General features: G+C 43.6%; 1 protein-coding gene across 2 annotated transcripts in view; it reads left to right on the forward strand.

Moving 5' to 3' along the window:
- NEDD4L (NEDD4 like E3 ubiquitin protein ligase) overlaps positions 1-21,412 on the forward strand; it is a 629,231-nt gene that overhangs the window by 341,343 nt on the left and 266,476 nt on the right. For both annotated transcript variants that reach the window (XM_082259755.1, XM_082259756.1), the window contains exon 4: positions 17,199-17,237. In XM_082259755.1, the coding sequence (XP_082115881.1) occupies positions 17,199-17,237 (39 nt within the window). The remainder of the gene's footprint in view (positions 1-17,198; positions 17,238-21,412) is intronic.

Genomic DNA, 21,412 nt, shown 5'->3' on the forward strand with positions numbered 1-21,412 from the left:
TGTACCATGACCTGTGACATGCCTATACCATCACCTGTGCCATGCCTGTACCATCACCTATGCCATGCCTGTACCATCACCTGTGCCATGCCTGTACCATCACCTATGCCATGCCTATACCATCACCTGTGCCATGCCTGTACCATGACTTCAAAGTCACGCAATTTTTTACTGCGTTTTTTGACGCAAAGCAATACCTATTACATTTTTCTTTTTGCGCCCCCCCAAAAATTTTGAGCACCAGCCGCCACTGGTTCTTTTATTTTTATTATTTCATTTCTTTATTTTATTTTTTTTAATTTAGAAGCCCTGGTAGGTGTGTGTGTGTGTTTGGTGAAATATCAGCAGGGGTAATCTGTGCAGCACAGGGTGATTAGGGTGTACCCAGGCACATCGGACACACCCCCTGCGCACGCCTATTGTAACTTAAAAGGTTAGCATGATAGTGCAGTTATGAAACATTTCTGCCAAAATGACCCTTATAAAGTAAAACCAAGATTATTATCAAATAACCACAACTGATCAAACCCACCCAACGCAGCAGAAAATCAGTTTTTCCCACACACGCCTAGAAGCACACATTCTCTAGCTTGTTGGCAACTGTGATATCTGTGTACCCAAATCCTTAAAGGGATTGAAATATGGGATCTGTCATTGCTTGTAGTGCAAGCTGTTCTGACTTCACTATCAAGTGCAGCCATTCCCAACCAGGGTTCCGTGGAACTCTAGGGTATCCTCCAGGGTTGGCTTGGGGTTTCTTAAGCTGTGACTAAAGCCTAGTAACTGATGGCTCCGGTCGGAGCCGCTGTACTAACAATCCAATGTTAGTACAGTGATCTCCCCTGCTGTCATATTGTGTTCTGACAGGGGGGGCAGCCCCCCCCCCCCCACCAGAGCACTCCAGTCAGTGCTCTCAGCCATTGGCTCAGGAGCTAGTTGGCTGGTGGTTTTTCCAGCATGCTTGTCTGACAAAAGCCGGCCCAACGACTGGCTTCTGTTGGACCGGCTGCCACACACGTGGGCCGAATGTCAGGCGTTTTTTATTGGACGGCCGAAGTTGTCCAACATTTGGCCCGTGTGTTCTAGGCTTAACTGTCCTTCCATCTGATGGAACCTGCAGAGTTCCAGGTCCAATGCCACTTGGCAGAGCCAGCAGCATTACTGGAAGGGCAGGGGAGGGCTGGCAGCCTTAGGCCTGGAGGGCAAGTCCAGTTAAGTGGCCCATTGAACCATCGATTCAGTTGACCATCTATGCCCACCTGGTTTTATAACGGATATTGATGTTATGACACAAGACAAACATGATGCAATGTAATAACATAAATAAATGTTAATAGCAACAAAGGAGGTTTAACAAAAATACACGACATTACGCCTGATCGCGCTGCCTGACAGGGAAGTGACTTAGCATTGTGCCAGCCGAGTGCAGGAGCGTACTCTGCGCACTCATACCGCTCCACTGCAGCTCTGCAAATATAACATTGTGTAGCGGCACCCAGCAGCTGTATACAGTGTCTGGCCCCTTCATTAATCCAGCCCTGAGAGCAGCCTTTTTACCCGGCATCAGAGCGGCCTGGGTGGGCATTGCCACCCTGCCCCCCTTCCCAGTCCTCCCCTATGCAAGAGTAGTATTAGGGACATTTTGCCAATGATGATTGATTGACTAATCAAGGGGTTCCCTGAAATCTGAAAATTATTTCAAGGGTTCCTCTGGGGTAGAAAGTTTAAGAATGGCTGATCTAGTAAATCCCTGGCCTGGATCCTGCACAGGAATTAACAATTAATGCCAAATTTTAGACTTTTGGGACTTCCCTGCCGGCTTGCCGATCAGCGACTCAATGAGGACTTCTTACCACCTCCAACTTCTACCGACATTTTAAAACGCCCCAAAGTTTTCTTGGCAAGTTGTCTTGGTCCTTTTTTGGATGTTTCTTTGATTAAAAGTTAATTGAATCTGCTTGAAATTTACTTAACATTAAGCCCTGGCTCACGCTGAATGCGACTTTGAAATCGTGCTACTTCACTTGAAATAGCACGCTTTCCAAGCCACAGGTCACTGCGATTTCCTGTGTGACTTCTTTGCGACTTCATGCACAGATGTCTATGCAAGTTACACCTGTAATCACAAAAAATAATGCAGGGAACCCTTTTTTTAAAAAATCAGTGCGGCACTGCAAAGTCCAAGTTACACCGATTTGAATGTTTCCTTTGCAATAGGTTGCAACTTTTCATGCGATTTGGAACTGTCAAATCACATGACAAGTCGCACCAGTGTGAACAGGAGGCTGAATGAGAGAAATCGAAAGATTCTTTCATCCACACTAAACAGCTGTCGACTTCTGTGTTCTGAATGCCACGACACCCGCAGCCACCTGAATATTAGAACAGTGTGTGCCGGTTCACACATATGCTATGTCAGATATTGCATGTGATTGGCACCGCACTGCTCTGCAAATCACATGTGATGTCTGTGTGATGCAAATTCAGCCATACAGATTGTATGGCTGAATTTGCATCGCATTCGGCCAAAGTCGCACAGGACCCTTATTTTGGTCTGCACCAGAAGCAGATCGCATGGGTGTTCACACCTATACAATCTGATTCCTGTCCGAACTGACAGTTCACACTGCGATATGTGAACTAATCTGGGGGTGTCGTTAACTTTGTATTGACACTCCCAGCAGTTCACATATTGCAGTGTAAACTGCCTGCGAGTTGGGTGCGATGTAGATTCACAGGGTTCCCACATCACACCAATGTGAACCGGCACTGACTGCTTTAACAAGTGTTATAAAACCTGAGGTTTGTTTTTGTTTTTTTTCCCTTACATGTTGATGTAATATTTACATGTCAATGCACGTGGTTCTATATACACACTGCGTGTTTACTATACAGCGGTGGTGACGTGGAGATCAGAGGCAGTTTTATGTTCTGTAGGGTGATGTATATGTCGCTAAGTGTTTTATGAACAAAGATTATTGCCAGCTATTCTTGTCTGGATTACAGGAGCTTTATCAAGTTCAAACCGCCTCCAGAAATCCCATTTACTCACCCGTGATATCACAGTACTGAAAAGACCATGTAGTAGTGTGCATGCTGGTAAACAGAGCAGCTGATAGGGGAGGGGGGGGCACCTGTCCTTTTGTAGGGGGCCCGAGCACACAGGGGGGCCCCCACAGAGAGGGGGATTCATGATGAACAACATTTACAGAAATCTTCCTCCAGCAGCTGAAAGCTGATCTCTCCCTGCTCCCAGCTTTTATCTGCTGCTGAGTAAGAGACATTTGTCCCTCACTAATCCCCCTCCCTATGTGGGCCTCCCCTCCCAGCCCTGGCTCTGTTAGCTCTGCTCTGCTCTGTAACTTTGTTTCTCTCCCTGCAGTTCTTCCTATACTCCTTGCCCCAGCCTGTATATTTTTTTCAGCTCTCTCCCCCATTGCTCTGTCTTCCTGACACAGTCACAGCTGATCAGCTGCATTCCATGGGGTGAAGAATTTACTGATACCACAGTTCTATAGCTAGCTGTTATCTTGTCCCAGTGCAGTTAAGTGTGCTTTATGTAGCTGGGCTTCCCACTCCTCTCCCCCAGACTGCTTCCTGACCTATACAACTTTGCTTCTTCTCCCCTACACTGTCTCCCCTACCCTCCCTCTATCCATTATTATGCATAATAATGGATAGAGGGAGGGTAGAAGTAAACTCAATTTTTTATCTTGTATCTACAGGTAAGCCTATAATAGGACTTATATGTAGGTACAGTGAATATCTCCTAAACGTAGCAGCCAGTGATGGCACCAACGCATGAGCACTGCGCAGTGCCATCTTAAGAGCATTAAAGGGCCCCGGCCTACAAAATCACCCACAAGCATAAAAATGGTAATTATCTATAAGGCGATATTTATTGGTACAGCAGTGCCAGGCTAATGACAGCTTCGAAGTTCGGCGGCTGGGTCCAGTGAACACGCACACTGACGGGAGTCAGACTCGACTGTCCCTTGTGTGCCTGTTCCCATGGAGGCGGACAGGCATTCCTGCAGTTGTGGGCTCCCCTTCCACTGTCCAAGTGGCCTGACAGCAGCGAAGGGCCGACAGGCGCTTGCCACCTGCTAAGTTCGGGGGCGGGATGCACACAGGAATCGGGATTAATGCTTGGCTGGGGCTGGGCAAGTGGGGCACCCGGGTAACTGCCCAGCGTGCCCATTCGGTAACATGGCCCTGGCACTGCATTCTCAATGGATGACATACCATCCATTGAGAGAGCTGTGCTGTGACCATGACACCTGCGCGCGCATGCCTGTGAGTTACATCATCGCAGTTTGGCCAAACGACTGGAGCCCAAGAACCCAGAGAGAAGACCAGATGAAGATGAAATCCCTTTTAGTAGTGACAGCACACCGCTGGGGAAATCTGTTTTTTAGGAAAATATAATTAAGGGCTCATTCACGCAGGTACTCTGGCTGTGTGAAGGAGGGGTTTGGGCTGGAGCCGCCTGTCATTCTATGGGGATGCAGCGCCTGTATGAACACAGCCACAGGCCCTAATTGGACAGGTGTGCAGGGGTGTGGCCCCCAAATGCACACTGTCTGTGTTCAGGCTGTAAACCTGCACCCCCTCACCTGTCAAATTAGGACCCGCAGCTGTGTTTCTACAGATTCAGGGGGCTCAAACCACATAAATGAACCCCTGATTCACACTGTACAGACCACAGCACACATGTGCATGAGCCCCAACACCTCCCCCACACACACAGATTTTGTTATCAACTCAGTTTCATATTTTAGATTTAGCAGGAATTCTGAGTTATCTTGTATTTGTGTCTTCTAATAATGATTTTATTGTATTTTAATTGAAATATAGCTTTAATATTTTCTTGGGGGCCCCTGTCAGGTAGTCTGTACGGGGCCCCGCAATTTTTATCAGCAGCCCTGCTGGTAAAGCTTATCTCCAAGCACAAAAATTTTCTTTTAAATATATTCCTCAACAGCCGCAAAGGATATACAGTACATTCTCTCTGTCTCAAATGGCTTTGCAGACCCAGATATTACTTTGTTAAAATAGTAGTGCCATCATCACTACACTGTACATGGTCTGTGCAGAGAGCCCATGCAGAATGAGATCAGTAGCACTGGTATGCAACTAAGGAATGTTTACTTGTGGCTCTGCATTTAGGGGACAGTAAAAAGTAGGATCAACTGCCTGTTTTACTACCCCATGCCCACACTTGTAAATGGGGCCTTATTGCGCTCCGCCAACATTGGACTTCAGCCAACAGATCACATTTGTATAGTTTATCATTGTGCTTAATCACTGTGTAGCACCCTCCTAGATAGGATAATAGTATAATTAGGCAAATGTAGTTCTTTTTGGCTCCTCTGTAATCAGTGAAACAGATGTTGATTACTTTGGGCTGATCTGCGTCTCACAGGCTGCAGGTTTGATTGCTTCTCCCTGCCTTCTAGAAGGTTCTAGAACAGGGTTTCTCAACCAGGGTTCCGTAGAACCCTAGGGTTCCTCCTGAGGTTGCTTGGGGTTCCTTGTGCAATAGGCAATTTCTGCCTCTCAGATAGGTTCCCAATGATACCATTGTTCCTTTTAGCTATCTGTAAGGGGTAATTCTTCCCAATGATGGCAAGAGTAAGGAGCATTCTTCCCACTGACTGTTATACTAATGTGTCATGAGTTGTAATTTTTTACATTTTTAGCAGGGGTTCCTGAGACCATTTATTTATTTTAAGGGTTCCTCTGTGTTGAAAAGGTTGAGAAAGGCTATTCTAGAACATACAGTGGTGATCGAAAGTTTGGGCACCCCAGGTAAAAATTTGTATTAATGTGCATTAGAAGATCCCATGGTGCTGATTGTTGGAGTAAGGTCAGATGAGTCTGGGCATTTAAAACCTTTGAGATTGACATCACCTGGTCTTCCTAGATGATGATTGAGAACAGTCCATGACACTGGCAGGTCTCAGCCTTGCAAAGGGGCAGTGCATGCTATAAATTCTGCAGGGTGCCCAAACTTTTGCAGACGCCATTTTATTGTTTTCTGTAATTTTGAAAGTGTCAATGATGGAAATAAAATTAACTTTTGTTGACATATAAGAATGTCTAATCTAGAATGTGATGCCTTTTGGAGATTTTTCCATCTTTCCTTGGCTTCTTTATGCACATTAATACAAATTTTTACCTGGGGTGTCCAAACTTTCGATCACCACTGTAAGAGTGGAGCAAGTCAAATGAGCAGTCTGAATATTTGTGGTTCCTTAGCTAATTCCTATTGAGTTGTGCCCAGTAGGTGGCTGAAGAGCACATATACATAGTCGGTGGTCTGAAGCGGCTTCGTCTTGTCCAGGAGAAGAGTTCCCCAGCCTAAAGGACTACTGCCCTTTTTAGGCAGCTCAGCTGAAGGTCTACATGTGCTCATTGAGGTCCCAGCTAGGACAGAGCTGGGGGCCTATATTCCTGAGAATATAGGCCCCCAGTAATTCCAGTACTTGCAGTGGAAAATTAGTGACTGTTGGCTGTCTTCCCTAGTGCCAGTGATTGCTTGGACTGGGACAGATCTTACAACATTTCATTGCTGCTCATTCTCTGGGCTTTATTCGAGGAACTATGCTAAGAAGTACTGACAAAGAGTAACGTGTCCTCCTATTATCATAGTGTTGCTGGAGTATCCCACAGATCCTTCCACCTGACCAAATTGTGTAGAGAGCAATCAATGAGAGATACAGCCATACTACTGCTTCTTAAATTTACCCCTTAGTGCCATTTTTTTGAGGTTTACATTTACTTTAATTCGGTGAGCATCGTATAAGCACCACAAAATAAATACACCCCTGATGGTTAGTACCTAGGTAAACCTTAATTAACTGGGCACTACATTGACATCTGCTGGTATCCTCACTTAGGTTGTGCCAGCTTTGGGATGAAGTTGTCAGGTAGAATGTAGTTGATGAAGGAAAGGATGAGCTCATTCATAGTGCAGTATCCAGTTCCTCCCCATGTGATTGGAATGACTTAATATTCCCGGGTCCTGGGCCAGTCATCACCTCTGTAAATCTGGTTACCATCTGAGACGTTTGGGTGATCTTGCGCCTGCTGTCACCTCCCTTCACTGTCAGGATGTCATCTTGCATGCTAGTGATATTTTTCTTTTATGCAAGTTTTATTGTTTTACAAGGAGAACATGTTTACAAAGACTAGGATCAGTAAATTAACAAACAGCAGGGTAATTATTGCACTCTGCCAACCATCAATGGCTGGTTTTACCAACACAGATTCCAGGTGAAGTTTGACAACTCTTTGTATGAGAGGGGAAACTTCACGGTTCACACTGGATAGAATTCTCTGGTTTTGTCCTTTGTATGTAAACATTCATAAGTATCATTTGTATGGAAGTAAACCGCCACAAGGGGTAATTTTGGCCCCCCAGGAGCTTTTTGCCATAATGCGCCTGTATGCTAGCTCATTATGACAGACATACTTAGCAAGAGCTCAATTAGGTGCGAAGATAATGTTGCGGGAGGTACATCATCAATGACTGTCCAATGGACGAGGCAAAAAGACAGTCGACAATTGACAGGTAGAGTCACCTGTGTGGAGAGCCGAGTGAAATAATTGTGTGTGTGACCAGGTGGTGAGCTGCAATATCGCTGGGACTGGTGAGCTGCTGCTTTTGTGATTTACTATCTCCTTCAAGGCAAACCTTGACACCTCAGATGTTTTGGAACTACATTTCCCATGACGTTCGTGCACTCTGCAGTGCAGTTGAGCATCATAGGAAATGTAGTTCCAAAACAAGGTTCTCCATCACTGTTCTAGAGAGACTGCGCCCTTTAGGAATTGAACTTACAGCTATATAGTAGCCTTATTGCTCCCTGCAGGCTTGACTGGGATTATTATCATGTACACCAATGGTACAACTGGGCCCCAACCCTAGCCGGCTGAAGACAGTCCCTATACAGCTGCTACACAGATACTTTCATCTATTGCTTATGCTAGGAGGTATCTCTCAGGGGACATTGCACCAAATCCTAGCTATTCTCCTAGAGTGCACTCTAGACTGTCTATAGTATTTAATCACATTGCAGTTAATGCTTCTCTGCACTGTTTATTGCTTGCTTTGCTGATTCATGAGTTAACTACTTCTGGACCGGAATATTTTCCCCCTTATTGATTAGGCCATTTTTTGCGATTCGGCACTGCGTTACTTTAACTGACAATTGCGCAGACGTGCGACACTGTACCCAAATAAAATGTATGTCCTTTTTTCCCCACAAATAGAGCTTTATTTTGGTGATATTTGATCACCTGTGCGATTTTTATTTTTTGCGCTATAAAAAAAAGCAACAATTCTGAAAAAAAAGACAATATTTGTCACTTTCTGCTATATAACATTCCTCCCAAAAAAATTAAAAATCTAATTTTTTCATCATTTTAGACCCATTTGTATTCTTCTACATTTTTTAGGTAAAAAAAATTCCAATAAGCGTATTTTGATTGGTTTGCGCAAAAGTTATTTTGTTTACTAACTACGGGAAAGATTTAAGTCATTTATATTTATTTTATATTTTTTTGCTAGTAATGGCGGCGATCAGTGATTTTTAGCGGGATATATATTTATTTTTAGCAGGGATATATATTTACTTATTCATTGCATTGCAATCTTCAATGTTCATGATCCCTGAGCTCTACCTCTCAGTCAGGGTTGTGTTGGACCTCTGCAGAGAAATGGGCTTTTCTACTCCGAACTTGGATCATTTCTATTAAAAATATACCTAGAAAGCTTTACACACCTTTTACTTTGATGCATGTAGAATGTACGGTGTTTATCTGATTGAAGATGCCATTGGACTTTCAGCAAGTGAAGTCAGATTTGTTATGTATCAGTGACACAAAGAAGTCAGGCCAAGGGGCAGTAAAAATGTGCAGGTGGGCTGTAGTTTTACTGACCGCCTAACTGCATGTTATTATGACCAGTACATCGGTTTTTGCGCTTGGCAGGTGAAACCACCACCAACTGCATCCTGTACATGTGCACGGGGGGGGGGGTTAAAACAGGTATGTCAGGCATGCTAATTTAAGTGGTTAAAACAGGTATGTCAGGCATGCTTATATTCTACATGCACTTTATTTGTTAACTATTATTATTATTATAATATAATAGTAATAATAATTTGTATATTTGCACAAGTTTTATTAATTTGGTATTAGTAGCGCTGTATCTTTTATTATATAATGTCAGACACAACATATCGCCTCCAAGCTACTTAGAACTGCCTCTGAAAAGTGTACAACCATAGCTCGCTTTTCAGAGGGACAGGTTAAACAGCTGCATGTAAATGAGGGTTTAAAGTGTATGTATAACAGAAACCATTTCTTTTATTGAGTCGAAAACATTTTTTTTTTTTTTGTTTTTTCTTTTTTTTTCATATTTTTTTATGTTCCTATGGAGAAATTTCCCTTCGTCTTTGACAGGCTCCAGAATTACAACAAGATTGAGGACCTCTGTGCCCCCAGCCTCTCTATATCTGTACATCATAAGCTTCAAGGGATAGCCCTATTTCTCATTAGATTATATTGTTGATGTTTCCTTAGTCAACCTGTTTATTTATTCTGGTTGGTGCAGTGACTTAACGTTACTTTGTACAGATCTGGTCTCTCTGCACCCTCTTAAAATTCTGATTCATGAAATAAATTGTCCCCATTTTCTCATGCAGGTGATTTTGGTGTTGTCATTGATATGTTCTGGAGTCCTCTGGAAACCTGCATGATCCCTGTGCTATCTATAGATCACTATTTTTAGAACCAAATTACTCACAGATTTCCCCAGTCACCATACTGTGAGGTCACGGATAGATTCCCGTTTCAGATCCCCCCCACCACACCGATCCATGTCTAATAATCTCCGGGCAAGTAAAAAAAAAAATATTTAATATTTAATTATTTTTGGCTATACCTCAAAAAAGGATCAGATTGATATACAGTGCCTTATAAAAGTATTCACACCCTTTAAAATTTTCCACATTTTGTCATGTTACAACCCAAAACATAAATGTATTTTATTTTCACAATTCTGTGCCACTTTGTGTCGGTCGATCACATAAAATCCCAATAAAATACATTTACGTTTTTGGTTGGAACATGACAAAATGTGAAATGTTTTGAGGCGTATGAATATTTTTTCAAGGCACTGTAAATATTACTATTGATGTAGTTAATGGGTGAAGGCGCACTTCTTTGTACAGATTGTAGTTCCGTATGTACAAAATGCTGCGCAGTATCTTCGCTGCGGTGCGCTGGATGTCGGGAATGTCAGTAAATCTTTGTCCTTTTTAAGGAATTTTTTAATTTTGGAAAGTAAAGTCTCCGGGTGTGAAGTCGCGGGGTTAAGGTGTTTGGTGAAGAATGGATTTCTCAGCCAGGAAGACGTAACGCTTTTTTTAGACTTAGAGTCCATCCCCCCTTTCGCGCCGGAGTACCCCCCCCTCGCGCCGGAGTTTCCCCCCCCTCGCAGCAGAGTCCCCCCACCCTTCGCGCCGGAGTCCCTCCCCTTTCGTGCCAGAGTCCCTCCCCTTTCGCGCCGGAGTTCCCCCCCCTCGCAGCAGAGTCCCCCCACCCTTCGCGCCAGAGTCCTTCCCCTTTCGCGCCAGAGTCCCTCCCCTTTGCGCCAGGGTCCCCCCCTTTCACACCACACCAGAGCCCCCCCCCCTTTTACACCACACCAGAGTCCCCCCCCCCCCCCTTCACAGCAGCAGATTCCCATAACTTTCTCATTTTCAACATTTGCACCTGTCCTTTGTGTTTTTGGCTGCCTACGTCTTGTATCAATATGGACATCATCCCGTCTCTCCTTATACCGCCTCAACCAATCAAATTTCCTCATGGAATGTTCACTATGAGCCTGTCCTAACAGAGCTGCACTTTCACTCACACTTTAGCTAATTGTCATGCAAAATTTGATGGTAATTCCCTGCTCCAGATTCCGGTCACTCACTTTCCCCCAACAAGGCGCACACACGTGTTATTTCTTCTACTATTCTCTAAGGCCTCGTTCACACCTCAGCATTTTGTTCAAAGTTTCAAAAAGCTTAAGGGGAAAAAAAATTGCTTGATCCGAGAGTTTTTGAGTGTTTTAGTGTGTTTTGTCACTCATATTTAAGTGTTTTTCTTCTCAAAAGCAATGATTAAATAAAAATAGACAATAAAAATAATAAATAGATAAAGTATGTAAAAAAACAGGCCTTAACCCCGATATTAACTACTAATCCTTAACCCCAATATTAACCCCTAACCTAACAAAATAATAAAATAAATGAATATTCATTTAAAAAAGTGGATAAAAAAGCTGATAACGGCTGAAAAACTGATAAAAAAGGATAGATTATATTTTTCTCTATTCGCTAAAAAAACCTGCCAAAGCTTAAAAACACTGTACACAAATGCTTGAAAAAAACCCCACAAAACGCAACGCTCCGTAGTGAATGCAGCATAAAGACGGAGTCAACTAGTCTACGACCCAGACAGGTGTAAGTTAGAACATGTCAAAACAAGTCCAAGTACGAATGGCTGAGTGACCACCAAAGTGCTGTGCCGCGCACATTTCAGGAAATAAATTGTCACATCCTGTAGATATTGAAACCTTTAAGTCTTAAAAAAAAAAAAAGAGCGCACCAGCCTAGTGCAACACCCTCTGATACCATAAAATATAAAAATATTTTATTTATTATTTACTCGTTACTTGTTTTGCTTTTAATACTCACGAAAGAGATAAAATTACAGCCATATTATCCAATCCTAGACACAACGGCCCTTCATATCTTTAGAGACAGATAACCTCTCCAGCACTAACAGCACATGATAGTGTATATGAAATATCCTGATGCGTTTTGAGGGTCAAGCCCATCTTTTTTTTTGAAGAAGCCAGGTGGAAAATTGTTGACCAAACAGCTCCTGCATCCATTGGTATGCAGACACCGCTAATGTATTCTGACAGCCAGTGGTATGCAGACACCGCTAATGTATTCTGACAGCCAGTGGTATGCAGACACCGCTCATGTATTCTGACAGCCAGTGGTATGCAGACACCGCTCGTGTATTCTGACAGCCAGTGGTATGCAGACACCGCTTGTGTATTCTGACAGCCAGTGGTATGCAGACACCGCTCGTGTATTCTGACAGCCGGTGGTATGCAGACACCGCTCGTGTATTCTGACAGCCGGTGGTATGCAGACACCGCTCGTGTATTCTGACAGCCGGTGGTATGCAGACACCGCTCGTGTATTCTGACAGCCGGTGGTATGCAGACACCGCTCGTGTATTCTGACAGCCAGTGGTATGCAGACACCGCTTGTGTATTCTGGCAGCCAGTGGTATGCAGACACCGCTCGTGTATTCTGACAGCCAGTGGTATGCAGACACCGCTCGTGTATTCTGACAGCCAGTGGTATGCAGACACCGCTCGTGTATTCTGACAGCCAGTGGTATGCAGACACCGCTCGTGTATTCTGACAGCCAGTGGTATGCAGACACCGCTCGTGTATTCTGACAGCCAGTGGTATGCAGACACCGCTCGTGTATTCTGACAGCCAGTGGTATGCAGACACCGCTTGTGTATTCTGACAGCCAGTGGTATGCAGACACCGCTCGTGTATTCTGACAGCCAGTGGTATGCAGACACTGCTCGTGTATTCTGACAGCCAGTGGTATGCAGACACTGCTCGTGTATTCTGGCAGCCAGTGGTATGCAGACACTGCTCGTGTATTCTGGCAGCCAGGGGTATGCAGACACTGCTCGTGTATTCTGACAGCCAATGGTATGCAGACACCGCTCATGTATTCTGACAGCCGGTGGTATGCAGACACCGCTCATGTATTCTGACAGCCGGTGGTATGCAGACACCGCTTATGTATTCTGACAGCCGGTGGTGCTGCAGCCGGAGATTTTGACGATCCACTATTACTTGTTGCTTCTCTTCTTTTTAATATTCACAAAAGAGTTAAAATCACATCCATATCATCTAATCCTAGACACAAAGGTCCTTCACATTTATAGGGACTGGATGTACAATCTGACGGCCTCTCCAGAACTAACTGCACATCATAGTGGCTTTTGTTTTGTGGAAGGAGCCATTCTGAAAATTGTTAACTGAACAGCTGACAGCCGGTGGTGCTGCAGCAGGAGATCTCATCTATCCACGCGGTTAGTGTGGATGGAAAAATCTGTTAGTTTTTCTCTTTTTTTTTTGTTTTGTTTTTTTGTGAACGTAAGAAATCCAAATGTGCATGGCCATCTTTATTCACTGCACTGTATCTTTACCCACTTCCATACCAGGCCAATTCTGCCACTCCTCTCCTACATGTAAAAAATATAATTTCTCTGCCGCTCATTGACAGACGTAGTCCTCTTTGATTCACATCAATTGGGTTATGCTGCCTCCGCAGGAGTAGGACTAGGCAGAAAGAAAAAACGTTCTGGCTCCACCCTAGGGGCAGTCCCAGAGGGTATATCCTCTTCCTGTCTGCTACAGAGAATCAGCCCCGTTCCCTGTTAAGGCGCATTCTACTCGGGCGCTTAGTGTTTCCTGGACCTTCCGCCATCAGGCGTCAGTGGTTCAGGTTTTCAAGGCGACTACCTAGTCGTCGGTTCATACCTTTACAAGATTGTATAAGGTTTATATGAGGGCATCGTCAGATGCCTCTTCTGGCCGCAAGGTTCCTGCAGGCCGCTGTTTGAGGAGACTGTTGGTCTACCTCGAGGGTTTGTTGGGTAGGTCTCATCTGTTTGCTCGATGAGTCCCTTGATACTTCTGGTTGGCTCCGGTTGGGCCTTCTAGATTGGATTTTGATTTCTGTCAATCCCACCCCTCATTTGTGGCACTGCTTCTGGATGTCCCAATTGATGTGAATCAAAGAGGACTACGTCTGTCAATGAGCGACAGAGAAAAATGGATTTTTGTAAGATCTTACCGTAAAATCCTTTTCTCTTAGCTCATTGACAGACGTAGTACCCGCCCCTCTATCATTGAGTTGGGTTGGGTTAAATTCTCTGACACTGCTTCGTAACAGAACTGATTCTCTGTAGCAGACAGGAAGAGGATATACCCTCTGGGACTCCCCCTAGGGTGGAGCCAGAACGTTTTTTCTTTCTGCCTAGTCCTACTCCTGCGGAGGCAGCATAACCCAATTGATGTGAATCAAAGAGGACTACGTCTGTCAATGAGCTAAGAGAAAAGGATTTTATGGTAAGATCTTACAAAAATCCAATTTTTTCTGCTAGAAAATTGCTCAAAACATTATTACACCCCAAACATTATACAGTATATGTTTTTTAGTGGTCGTTGCAACTTATGTTACACAGTATTTGCACAGCAATTTTTCAAATGCATTGTTTTGGATAAAAAACTTTCATGAATTTAAAAAAAAAAAGTTAGCCCAATTTTTTTGTATAATGTGAAAGATAATGTTACAGCGAGTAAATAGATACCTAACATGTCGCACTTTAAAATTGCGCACACTCGTGGCATGGCGCCCAACTTCGATACTTAAAAATCTCCATAAGCAATGGTTTTAAAATGTTTGCAGGTTACCAACTTAGAGTTACAGAGAAGTTCTTGGGAAAGAATTGTTTCTCTTGCTCGAACGTTCGCAGGGATACCTCACTTGCGTGGTTTGAACACTGTTTACATATGTGGGCGTAACATACGTATACGTTTGCTTTTGCATGCGAGCATGTGGGGATGGGAGGGGGCCTTATTATTTTTTTATTTTTTTTTACTCTTTCCCTTTAACTTTTTTTTTTGTCACTTTTATTCCTATTACAAGGAATGTAAACATCCCTTATAAAAAGAATAGGGCATGGCAGGTCCTCTTTATGGAGAGATGTGGGGTCTATAAGTCCCCAGATCTCTCCTCTAGGCTGGAAAGCCTGAGATAAAAAAAAAAAAAAGAAAAAAACGATTTTGGCTTTCCAGCCGAATACACGGCAGTCTTTACAACTGCTGGAGCCGGACATGATGTCATACCATCGCGCCGGGCCTCTGAAGGTCATAGAGACTGCCAGGGAGCATCTGGTCCGCAGTATTCTCTATGGTGAACTTCCACCGCTGGCGGATTCCTTCTCCAGCTCGCTGATCGCACGGGCGAACCAGGAGAAGCACCAGAGGGCGGCAGGAGGGGGGATGTCCTCTCCTGCCACCTGTAAAAACAATTAAGCGACTGAGCGGCTTGTTCTTATGGTGAAGGGAATCACCGGCTAAAAAAGATGATATCTAAATGATGTCTGTAGCTGCACCCATCATTCAGATATCCCCACTCAAAGCCCAGGACATCATATGACGTACTGTGGTTAAAATCAGAGTTGTATAAAGTACTCGAAACCCATACTTGAGTAAAAGTACAAGTGCTCGATCAAAAAGTGACTTGAGTAGAAGTGGAAGTGCTCGATCAAAAAGTGACTTGAGTAGAAGTATTAAAGTATTCAACATTTTTTGTACTTAAGTATTGCAAGTAGTTTTTTTTTTTAAAATGTTGCTACTCAAGTACTGAAAGTAAAAGTACAAGTACTGTGTTATGTAGTTATTAAAGAAAGAAGTCAAAAGCTTGAACATCATATTGTTTTTTATTATTTCAAATGCAGCTTTTATTTATACATACAGTAGCTTTATTTTCGTATGCGCTGATAATACACATGTTTTGAGCTTCATGAAACCTGCCATCTACTGTTCTGGCAGTGGTAATTTTTATAATTGTAACGAGTAACTATGCAGCACAAAAAAAAAATATTGGAGTATAAGTATTGAAGTCATTGAAAAAATGTAGTGAAGTTAAAGTGGAAGTAGGAGAAAAAAATTCTACTCTAGGAAAGTACAGATACCGCCTTTCGGTACTTTAGTACAGTAGTGAAGTAGTTGTACTTAGTTACTATACATCTCTGGTTAAAATGTAAAACCATATATTAATTTTCTTATTGCATCTCAATTGTTTGTAGCCTACTCCTATTAATCTGAATGACCTTGAAGTTTGTAAACTTAGTGAAGTTCCCCACACATTTACCTCCTTGAACCCTGTGACACATAGTCACCATGCCCTGTGAGTAGGCACAGGAGGCGGAGTCAGTCCTGGAATCACTGCTTCAGGCAGCAAGGTACCATGGGACATGTAGTCCTTAGAAATGAAGAGAAGCTGCAAAGCATGCAGGGAATCCCAGGAAGTTGTGGGAAGAGACGGCCAGCAGACAGGCATCACTCATAAAATTAAAGGATATTTTTTAAGTAAGCTTCTATTGGATTGTCAAATCTAACTAATGTTTGTATTGGTTTTTCAGTCCTGACAATATAAAATTATATTGTATGCTGTGACCATAGAACTCCCTTAAAAGCTCCCTGAATTTCTGGCAGGATTAGTGGTTAGGCCCCTTTGCAGACGGGGTGGACTCTGCCAGCTGAGCAGGTGGATGACCGGTCCGTGTCCGCTCCACTATTCACTATGGACATGGCCTGCTCTTCTCTAAGGGGCAGTTGGATGGAAACGGACTGTCTGTCTGTTTCCATCCAACTGTCATCCAATCCGAACAAATCCCCATCTGTCTTTAGCAGATCGGATCGGATGCTGCCAAGTGTCCGCTGACATCCACGGCTCCATAGAGAGATATATGTATGGGCCTGAAAAAACTGACAGGCGGACCCGATCGGTCCATCAGTATGAAAGGGGCCTCATTTGTGCTCTCCTAAACGGATTTAAAAAAAAAAAAAACTTTCAAAAGTTTACTTAATTTATATGAAAAAGTATATGAAATTATAAAAGCATATCAAGAAATTATAAAAGTATATCAAAAATGTATTGCTAGGGTTTGCATAAAATTTAAGACAAAAAAAAGGAAAATTTGAAAGAAGAATAAAAAATACATCAAACCCAAATTTGCTTTAGCGAGGATAACTGATCAGACATTGGATTGGCTTGGTGGCCACTGTTCCTCCTATGCCCTAATGGCTCAGCGCACCTCTGTTGGTGGAAAATTGGTGGCCTATAAGAATCTATTGCTCCCTCCAGTTGACCCCATGGCAAAATGTCAGTTGAAAGTGAAGGAGCACCAGTAACTCAAGAGTGCATGTAGAAGAGCTTTCGAAACTAGTAAAAAAAAATTGTGCAATTATTTGTAAAGATTCTTTACTTGATGCGTTAATAAGCCTTTCTCTGTTTTGCAGACGTTGAATCCAAAATGGAACGAGGAGTTCTTTTTCAGAGTGAGTACTTTTTCTTTTTTTTTTTCCATTATTTTATTGTGCCTAGTGATGAGCTATCTTCTCTCTCCATGTATGCTTCCTGTAGAACGGTCTGGATGAGGGTGAGAATGGAATGAAGAGGCCAGGGTTATTTTTCCACTGTGTTTTGTCCATTAAGTCTTTTTATAGAACTTCAATTGGCTTAGCAGACAGGCTTAATCTCCCTTCTGCAAAGCGCTGGATAAGAGGCGAGTGCATTGCAGGATAAGGCTCAGGCCTGTGACGGTCTGGGTAGGCCTGCGGGGATATAGGTAGTAAATCTCCACAAATAGCAGATTATGGGGGGGGAGGGGGGGGAGTATATATTAAAGCGAGGTTCAGAGCTAGTTTATAGGGTCTGTTCATCCAAAAGTGATATTTCAGTTTTTGTAAGGTGCTGAATATCTAAATCACCTATGTCTCACAGGGATACGTTTTCTTTCTGTTCTCTTTATTTCATTTATATAATGTTGACTTTGCCATTACAGAATGGGTGGACAGTATACCAGCTTTTCTCGATTTTGCAATAATGAGGAACCCTTAAAAGAATTTTCATGGCTCGGGGAACCCCAGCTAAATTATGATATCTCTAGCTTGTAGTACATTTACGTAGTCAGTGAGTTGTAAATTTATTAAAACCTAAAAGAGAGGCCCGGAGTAAAAGAAAAGAAAAAGAAAGCAAGAACGAAGAGCCAAAAATTAAAAAAACAGTTCAGTGTTAGGCCCCGTTCACACTGGGGCGATCCGACTTCCAGGGGGCGACCTCGGAGCGGCCGGCACGGACTTCATAACATTGAAGTCTATGACGGTCGCTCCGGGTCGCCCCAAAGAAGCTCCGGACCCTTTTTCTAAGTCAGAGTGACTTGTGTCGCTCCTATTAGAACGGGTCCGCAGCTTCCCTATGGAAGGCAACCTGTGAGGCGACCAGGCCCCAGTGTGAACGGGGACTTCTAAATAATGTGTCTATCACACATCAAACACAAATAGCAGTGAGGCCTGAAAGTCCCTTAGTAAAATGGTATAGTACAATAATAAGGGAGAGAAAGGATGCCAGATACAAGATCCACTTCAGGAGTCAATCCCTTCGCCAATAAGCAATCGAATGCGCTCACATTCGCAATTACAGGAAAACTCTTGAAAACAAGCAGTGGGTAATAGACAAATAACTCCGATCCTCTGTTGGCTCCATGAGATAGCAGCGGGTGACGTCAATAATGCGAGGCTCTTTCTACCGTACACGTTACGTCCTACGGGACTTCGTCAGCGGCGGTCGATCAAGAGTTTTCCTGTAAGTGCGATTTTATTTATTCAAATTTCAGTTTATATACAGCACACACTTAGATGGTTTTTATTCCCATATACCTACATTTGATGGCTGGTTGATACTTTTTTCGCTGGATTAACGGGAGGCACGATTGGTACTTGTGTACAGGGGATTGCCATTCACAAACATGTGAGCTGTTGGAATGCTGAGGATCATCTTCCACTCTTTCTTTCGACCTTCCTTTCTGGTGAAATAAAGTGTGTATGACCTGCTGGTAATACAGGGGTCTTACAGTGAGGTGAGCGCATTCGATTGCTTATTGGTGAAGGGATTGTCTCCTGAAGTGGATCTTGTTTCTGGCGCCCTTCCTCTCACCTATCATTGTACTATAACTGTTTACTAAGGGACTTTTGGGCCTCACTGCTATTTGTGTTTGATGTGTAATAGACACATTATTTATTGCGCTGCACTGTTTTTTAATATTTTGTATCTTTTCTAGGCTTAGTGATGTTCCTAGCTTAGTGTTCAGCTTGCAATACAAATTAATTAGGTCTCATTGTTTGCGCTGATTGTTCATTTGCTTTTAAGATCAAAGAGTCGGCATGAAGTTTGAATTAAATGGGTTTGGAGCTAGGAGTCCTATTAGTTTGTTGGAATATACGTTGGCAGAGACTTACGTGATTGATGTCCAGAGTAGAAACAAGTGGAGCCGCGTGGGGGGTCTGACAGGGTCTGGTACGTGGGTCTTGAGTTGGAGGATTAATCAGGGAAACCCCCCCCCCCCCTCCATTTTTTCTTTTTACTTGGTTTTGTGGTTGGTGGGGTGAGTTTTGGTTGTTTGCTGTCGTGCAGCCAGTGGGGTACAAGGTCCTTGTAGGTTACTGTGGGTACAAAGGTGCTTTTGTATGGACCCGTCTGAGGTACGGCTCCCAGTTGTTCAGATGGTGGCGCATTATCCAAAAACATTTTTAATATCGATAAAACATAAAAATTACTACTCACAAACATAGGCTCTGATGAAGAAGGACATACCTTTGAAATGTGTCAGCCAGCAGGGACCCTGGTGAAGTCCTCCTTGAGCTAAAAGCTTTGGCAAAGCCGGGAGATTGTAGCCACATGTAATGGCCAGATGAGCGCGTGCACTACCTATGTTTGCGAGTTGTCATTTTTATGTTTTATCGTTCATAAAATTGTTGAGTAATGCAGTAGGCCAGTGTGCCCTCTGTTTTTATCTATTTCCTACAGTGTTCTTAGGACAACCCCAGTCCTAGAAGGCAGCAAGGTTTTAAAGTATATCTACCTCTGACTACAGAGTTTTCTTCTAACTTGGACTATCGCACCCATGCGCAGGAGAATATTGTCTCTGTTGTTCAGATGGTGGTACCTGCGGTTTATTGTCTCCAAGTCAGTGGTGTTGCGGCTGGAGGCTTAATTTATGTTGGACCCAGGTACTTTCTTTTCTCGATGCCTAGTGCGACCTTGAGGCTCCATTTTATACTGCATTTACGTTATTTTATTTGTTGTTTATTGAGTTTGTTAATAAAAGGCTGCCCTGTCCATTTAACTCCAGCTTGTTGTCTGAGTGGTTACGAAGGCCGGCCATACACGATTTCGAATATTGAACCGTTAATGGGCAGGTGCAATGCACCATGTTGATCGATTGATCAACTTGTGTACAGCTAGCCTTCTGGATTCTTATACCATTGTCACTAGCGGCTGCTAGAGCTACTGGCGATAATCACGGTCATAACCTGGCGAAGACGCATTCCCCTGCCTGGACCCGCCACCCCTCCTGCCAGGAGCAGACAATTGCTCGGTAGGAGGGATTACACTTACAGCACTGTCTGTGTTGATGGTGGAATTGTGGGAATTTATTTTCTGCAACCCATGGCATGTTTGGCCTTCCTTACTGGTGGTAATTGGGGAAGTAATGGTCAGAGCAGACCAGAGACCAGCCATCTTTAGTACCCTAGTCAAGAATAAAGAATGTAGTGTATCCAGCATATTTTAACACCCATAGCTGATTCTTTTTTTAACACTTCTCAGCTCTATAAGAAAAAAATGTTTAAAAAAAACAATCATAAAATGGAGCAAATAATGTTAATAGGCAGAAAAGAAAAAACAACAGTGAATATTGTAGTGCCGCTTACATTTGTTGTCAGTGGAATAGTGCCTCCTTAAATTGGTAGTTGATGTAGTTGTAGCACCCTCCTAGGTAGGTGCTAGAGAGTGAGTATAGTTTTGGGCTCTGTCTGCCTATCAGAGGAGCAGCGGGTACATTCTAAAATTCTCTCTCCTTAACAGGGAGCAGGATCTGTGAGTTAGGTCTGCTCAATGTGCTCAGTGTGTGATTCATTTGGTCTGAGGGAGTGTCCCCACTGTGCTCAATGGGGAGGCAAATTGCACAGTGGAGGAAACCTGGCCAGTGAGTATACAGGCTTTGATACAGCCCCAGTGATTGGCACAGACTGTTGTCTCGGTGCATTGTGGGGTGTAGCATATAAAGCCAGGAGCACATGTGCTCGGGGTCTTTGGCGGGAAGCAGAGTCCCGGAAGGAGGGTGGCGGCTGTCTCCTCTTCTGCAGTGGTTGGTGTATGGTCACAGGCAGTCGGCCTGGTGAGCCAGAAGTGTGTAGCTGAACCCAGAGGTCCAGGAGAGCTAACTGAAGGAGTTGAGGCACTGGAGAACCTGGAAAGTAGTATCTTGAGTACAGGGGATCGTGCCTAAGGGCCTGACCAGGAAGGGGGGGCTACTCCAGAGATGAGTAGTCAGTGGACGGGTGTCCGCTGGTGAATAGAAAGGGGGTACTAGGTGTGTGCCCTGAAGATAAGTACTAAAAGGAACATTACCTTAGATTCATCTAATGGCAGAAGGAAGCGGCGGCCTGGCCTC

This window comes from Pelophylax lessonae (genome assembly GCF_965119305.1).
Source record: "Pelophylax lessonae genome assembly, chromosome: 1".
In the NCBI taxonomy this organism is placed as follows: domain Eukaryota; kingdom Metazoa; phylum Chordata; class Amphibia; order Anura; family Ranidae; genus Pelophylax; species Pelophylax lessonae.